At 35.2% G+C, this 7,104-nt stretch overlaps 1 protein-coding gene across 1 annotated transcript; it reads right to left on the bottom strand.

Moving 5' to 3' along the window:
• Positions 1-5,910: 5,910 nt before the first annotated feature.
• On the bottom strand, positions 5,911-6,806 carry LOC125826596 (thaumatin-like protein). Its single transcript, XM_049505947.1, has one exon. It carries the CDS (start codon positions 6,794-6,796, stop codon positions 6,134-6,136), a length of 663 nt encoding a protein of 220 aa, XP_049361904.1. The 5' UTR covers positions 6,797-6,806; the 3' UTR covers positions 5,911-6,133.
• Positions 6,807-7,104: the final 298 nt, after the last annotated feature.

Raw genomic sequence — 7,104 nt, 5'->3', positions numbered from 1 at the left:
GAGTTTTCTATGTTTTGAGGTCGGATGAGTGAGATATGGCCTTTTGAAGATAGGCTGTCCAGTTAAGGAAGGTTAGCCGAAAATAGAGAAGGGTATTTTGGTCTTTTCCTTACCCAAACAGATTTGATTCGTTTTTAGTAATATTTTAAGGGTCTAATCCTATTAGGTTCAGTTTTATAATCCTAGTTTACACCTAGGGTTTTAGTTGAGAGTTCAAGAAGAGAAAAGAGGAGAAAAGAGAAGGGATCGAAGCGTTCGTCGAGATGCTTGAGAGTTGTTGCGGATTGTCACCATGGGATTAAGCCCTAAGAGGTATGTAAGCTTCCATAGTGTTGGGTTCTTTCACCCACACGTCAATCATGATTTATTCAGCGTAATTTCGTTCTTGAAATTTATGGATTTAAGTTCTTGATGAGTTCTTGATAAGTGTTCTTGAAGTTTATTAAGTTTTGAAGTAAGATTCTGCTTAGGTCAACTTTAAACGACCATATCTCTTAGAATATTAAGAGTTACGTGATCCATAACCTATCCAATTAAAGGTAATTGCATCTACTTTCCAACCCCACCAATTTCACGTCAATCCAATATTTGAGTAAAAAGTTATGACTATTTTAGTAACCTATACAGTGCTGTTACGAATTAACCGACGGAAAAATATTGAAAATAATCGGTTTTTGTCTTTTTACCTCCAAGAAAACCATCAACGAATTTCTTGACTAATAAAAAGCTCAAAACAATCAGATTTTCATCTTCACTCATGAAAATCATAATTTTTGACTATAGAGATTTTAAGAAACTAACTCGAGAATCTCAAGAAAGGTCTTCTTGATTATTTACCTTCAAGCTAGGGTTTCAAGGCTTCTAATCAAGTTCTTTTTCAAGATTCTTAAAGATTTTTCAAGATTCTTCAAGAATCTTGTTCTTCTAGGTATGTAAGGCTATCATAGTGTTGGACTAGTTCATCCTCACGCCCTACATCTACTTTCAGATCAGTAAAAGAGTAATCTAGGATATTTTCCCTAGATTTGAGTATTGTTGAGATAAGTTAATTTTGAGTTCTTGAATTCATATTTCTTTTAAAAGTTCTATTCCTAATTATCGAATAGCTATATTGTTATTGAGATCCTTCATATCATGAATCATAACTCTTGAATTCATAATTCAAATTCAAGAGAGAGTTAAGAGTAGAGTTCAAGGAAGCCTTTGAGTTCAATTGTGAATCCTTTGAGATCAACTATCGATTTGAACTAAGTTTTGAGGAAGTAAGTCAGAGAATGAGAAGAGTCACATACATAAGTTTCATAATGTTATGTAGACCTACGAGTCAAGTCGTTCATGCCCATAAATTCCGCATGAACTCCAGAAGTTGAGTATCTTTGAGAGGAGTAGTATCTTCAAGTTCTAAGTCTTGAGTATTGAGTTCCTAATCCCCTTTGAGATTATATTTCTAAGCATGGGACTATTACATGTTACCCATAAAGTCTTTTAAGTTGAATTGTTCATGCCCATAATTTCGCATGAATCCTATAAGTCGAGCAGTCTTGAGAAGAGAAGTATCTTTGAGTCCTTGAGTTGAGTCGTTCATGGTCATAATTCCGCATGAACCCTCTGAGTTGAGCATTCTTGAAATGAGTAGTATTATTGAAGTTCTTGAGTTCCAAGTATTTGAGTTCTATTTGTGGTTATTGAAAACCTTGCATTGAGTCGTTCATGTCCATCATTCGACACGAACCACATTTTAAGAAGTCTTTTACAAATGTTTTACCTTTGTTTTAAGACTTAAGTTTTGAGTTCAGTAAAGAGTGAAGAGTAAAGATTGAAGTCCTTTTCTTCAAAAGTATATGGGGACTAAGTATTCCCAAAGAGTTTATAAATGTTTTCACATTTAAGTAAGAACGGAAACTGAGATTTCCAAAGGGCCTTCGGGCTAGTTTTCAGAAAAGAGTAATAGCTTTCTAAATGAAGCAAGCAGGGAAACTGAGATTTCCAAGATAGCCTTTGAGCAAAGTTTTTGAGCAATTATCTCAAATCAGCAGAAAAAAAAGTATGTTTTTAAAACATAAGAGCTAGTATATTTTGGGAGTAGTATTGAGCACCGATATGGGGGAGAGTTCAGACAACTCACAGCCCCCATAAACCATGTAGCCATCATGGGTAGAAAAGGGTCATACTTTTTAGATGAATCCTTTTCACATAGACTAGTGGATCCATTAGTAGTTCAGGTCCTATACATTTGGCCGGGTATAGGATGCGCTGGCAGCGTGAGGTAGATCGCTGTATCATCACTATAGCTCTTATGTGATGGTTGTCAGTTAGAGAAACTCCCACAGAAGTTATTGTATTTTTATATTCATCAGTTTATTGTATTTTTATATACATTTCAGAGTTATGTTGTATCCTTGCATACACACAGATTTGACAGCATGTTTTTAAACAGTTTGTTTCTTTATATTGCACTTGTTTTAAATTGCTTTATATTGAAATGAGTTCAGTCATATTTAGTTGAGTATTCAAAGTTGAGTATCCAGAGTTGAGTATCCAGAGTCTAATATCATATCTTTGAGTCGAATATCATATCCTTGAGTTGAGTATCTAATCTCGGAGTGGAGTATCTTATCCTTGAGTACTTCTGAGTTGAGTAAGTTTGAGTAGTTTTGAGTACCCTTCAGTATTCCTTGAGTTGAGTAAGTTTGAGAAGAGGTAAGTATGTTTCATTTCTATCAAGTTTCAAGCTTATGTTTATGTTTTAGAATTCCTCTTACATGCTCGTACATTCCACGTACTGAGCCATTTGGCCTGCATCTTCTCATGATGCAGACACAGGTATTCAGGATCATCAACAGGAGCTTCGTTGATACATCCGAGAGTTCGAGTTAGCTATGGTGAGCCTCCTTGCTTTCGGAGGAATTCATTTACCTTTCAGTTATATCAGTTGTTAGGATGGCATGGTCTTGTCCCGACTTCCATCTTTATCAGTTAGAGGCTTCATAGATAGTCAGTATAGTTGAGAAGTCTGTATCATTTATTTTATTAAATGTTTTAAAGACTAAAGTTGCCTTTTTATGGCGAGTTGTATATATTTTATTATACAGAGTTTTCTTTGGACTTAAAGTTTGTATTTAAGTTTTACGAACTTTTATTTCAGTTTTTAAGCTTTGTATGCTTGAATCAGTTTTCCGCTTGTAGTCAGCCAGGATGAGGGTTCGCTTGAGGACCAGCAATGGTCTTCGAGTGCCGGCCACGTCCAGGGTGTAGGCTCGGGTTGTGACAGTAAGCATATCCAAATTAGACACCATATGATTAGATGCACCAGTATCTACAATCCAGACCTGACTATTTTCAGAAACTAACAAGACTTTACCTGCAGTATTAGCCTGAGTTTCATGTGCATGGCTTGAATCTTCTGAATTTTGTCCACCTCCTTGACTCTGCTTCAGCATTTGGAGAATTTGACTATACTGATCTTTGGTGAAATTACACCCTTGTAACTGGTTTGAACCTTCCTCTATATTACTCATATGATTTTTCACAGGTACATTAGTGTTACCTCCATAATTGAAAGAAACTCTACCAGACACATCCTCATAATCATCGTTAACATCATTTCCAACCATGTAAGCTCCAGTTCCTGTACTAGTATTCACTTTCCTTTTTGACTTGAAATCAGATGGATACCCAATTAGCTTATAACACTGATCCTTAGTGTGTCCCTTGCATCTGCAAAAATCACACACCACTGGAAAGTTCCTCTTGAACTTGTTAACACCTTGGGAACTAGAGCCTCCACCAGTTCTTGAGTACATAGCCAGAGGGTCCATTCCAGTACTACCCATAGAACTTAGGCCTATACTCAATCTACTTGAGGCCATCTTTTGACATTCATCGTTTACTACCATAACATAGGCTTGATTTACTGTAGGAATAAGATTCATCGGCAAGATCTGACTTCTTGCTTGTCCAAATGACTCATTCAATCCCATCAAGAACTAATACAATTTCTGGCGATTTAGATGATCCACAAAACCTCTTGACTTTTCACAATTACATCCAAGAGGTGGTATCAAAGTCTTAAATTCATCCCATAATGTTTTTAGCTTTGTAAAGTATACAGACACAGAATCTGTACCCTGTTGCAACGTTGCAATTTCTTTGTGTAGACTGAAGGTTCTTGATCCATCTAATTTATCAAACCTTTCTTTTAAGTCATTCCACACAGCTTGAGCTGATGATGCAAAAGCTACTCCTCCTAGCAAACTCTTTGACACAGATTTTAGAAGCCATGAGAGAACAATGGCATTCACCCTTTCCCACTGACCTCTTAATTCTGCACTTACGTCTTCTTGCTTACAAGATCCATCTACCAAACCAATTTTGTTTCTTCCAAGTAGTGCCAATTTAATCGACCTACTCCACAAAGCATAGTTCTCAATTCCAGTAAGCTGGAATGAAATCAGATTAACCCCACTGATATCAGCAGGACTCAAGAACAGAGGATGACTATAATCAACCCCTTGACTCATTGACATAACTGGAATGGAACTTGGATTTCCAGAATTTCCATCAACACTGTTGTTTCCAGTCGTAGTTTGATCCCCAGTTACCCCTTGAGTCATGTTAACAATCTCCTTCTTCTTCAAATTGATTTGCAGAAACTTAACTCAGATTCTAATCTTCAGACTTTCAAACAAAATACACAGACGAACACTTCTTCAGATTTTGATCTTCAGATGTAATACACAGATGATTTCCTTCAATGTTTATAACCAGGCTCTAATACCATGAAGATATTCACTATGAATCATAAAAATAATAGAGTTGGAGAAGATGAAAGTCTATTTTTTAATTTCATTCTTGAAGTGGTTATACAATGACTAAATCCTACATATTTATATTCTCCTTGACTAACTTACTTACCTAACAATTTGGTAACTACCTTCTAACTAACTTCTTGAAGTATTCCTAACTAACTCTCAATACTTTCCTTCTTTTTAACTATCTCATTAGGTTTCCTAATGGTTTTAGTCATGTTGCTGAGAAAGATATGCTTAGCTAGTTATATATTAAGAAAAATTTAGGCAGCTTTGATGAAAATTTTGGAAATATTTGACTGCAAAGCTAAGTCTTTGTCAATAATAAATATGAAGCTATTGTAATTCGTGGTCCTCATGCATTATAATAGTATGCATAGCCTTTTAATTAAGATGTACTATGAGTCATATACTTACGGAGTCGTCTTTTATTAGGAGCGTTTTATTTTTTAATGTGAATTTGTCAAATACGAATTTGCATTTAATCGAGACTCAATATAGATATCAAATATCAAATTCTAAATTAAAAAAGGTACAATAATTCACCCATCCTTTGTTTTTAACTAGCTAGGTCGAATTGTATATAGATGATCATAATATTCAAATTGTGCAATATATGACTGTGTATAGCTAAGTGGTCAATTTGTAGTTGGTCTTCATCACTAGAATTTTATAGCCTTTTGACTCTTCTTTGAAGAATTAAATGGATATTAGAATACTTTAAAGAAATTAATTTCACGTGAAAAAATAATTTCAAGCCACTATTAATGTAAATAATCATGGGAACAAGGAATATAGAATTGTGTTGGATGAAGCTTCCATAAAGAAAAATCTTAATATTATGTGATATTTTTCGTTCTGAATTAAATTTGCATGGTTTTTCTCAAAATCACTTGAATAAGAGTTCATAACGTTATTATGTGTCACCTATATTTTCCAAATATTTATGGTCATCGAAGCCATATGCAATGCAACCTCCTATTTTTTTTTGTCTAGCTCTGTATAGAGGGTGAAAAACGGGTATTATCGATATCATCTCCATACTCAACTCGTCAAACAATTAACTTAAACTCTGGAGGGAAACATAGAAGCAACCAAATCATCAAAAAGATATTCTTTATTTTCCTTTTATTTATCACAAACTAAGGAACTACATATATAGTACTTCCATAATATCACTATGTATATGATGAATAAAAACATCATATTTTTCCTTGACTTAGTAATTAATCCTCCTAGCTAGGAGAATAACGTAGCCTTATTCGAATTATTAATACAAAAGGATACAAATAGATAGATAGATAGATAGATAGGTAGATAGATATTTAAGGACAGAACACAACCCTATAATTAGTACCAGCAGGGCAAGTGAAAGTACTAGTCTGATCATCCTTAGGGTAACTATATGCATCAGGACACCTCTCCTTAAAAAATCTCGAAAATTTAGTTGGGCTACAACTACCAGAGTTACAACAATATTGATCAGTCTTGAAAACGGTACAAGGATTGTTACATCCTCCGGGAGCCTTCAATTCATTAGGACATTGCTGATTAATTTCTGCTTTACACGTTATGCCACGGGTGCACCCATTGGAAGTTGGACTAAATTCCATAGGAACATTAAATCCATCGACAAGAGAAATATCGAAAAAGTCTTTATTTGCAAATTGGTTTAGGGCATATTCAGCTAATGTATTTGGTGGTACACCAAAAGATTTACATACAAGAAGACCATTACAATCTCCAGTTTGGCATTTTCCCTTACCGGATGCATCGAAATTGCATCCGGTACGGCCCCAAACTCGAGCTTGTTTAGTCCCCGGAGGGGCGTTTATCGTCCACGTTTGGCCACGATCGAGGCGTTTGCCGCCTCCGGCCGGGACTCCAGCAGCCCAAACTGTGTAGGGACAATTGTTACGAACTAAAATTGTGGCTGCATTGGCATAGGTGACAAAAAGGGTAAAGAGAATAAAAATTGAAGTTCTCATTTTATTTTTTTGTGACTACTAATAAATTGGAATAAGTGATGGTGTTTCTGAGGGAGTAATAATTAGAAGAGTATTTATAGGGTAAAAATGGGAGACCATCGTTGTTAAGTAACTAATTTGTTTGAAATTTTGGTTTGTGATAATGTAATGTTTTGGCTAGACTAGTAGAATATTATCAAGATAAGGGTGCAATGTGGTCCTACTAGAAGCAGGGGCGGCTCTAAAAAATCGGTGGCCTAATGTCAAATCCGAATGGAGGCCTTAAATTCAAATATATATTTTTTATGAAATTTATTATAGCCAATTAT

Source organism: Solanum verrucosum, unplaced genomic scaffold (genome assembly GCF_900185275.1).
Source record: "Solanum verrucosum unplaced genomic scaffold, falcon-dt-bn FXZP01000060.1, whole genome shotgun sequence".
Lineage (NCBI taxonomy): Eukaryota > Viridiplantae > Streptophyta > Magnoliopsida > Solanales > Solanaceae > Solanum > Solanum verrucosum.
This window is presented reverse-complemented; position numbering and strand designations above follow the sequence as displayed.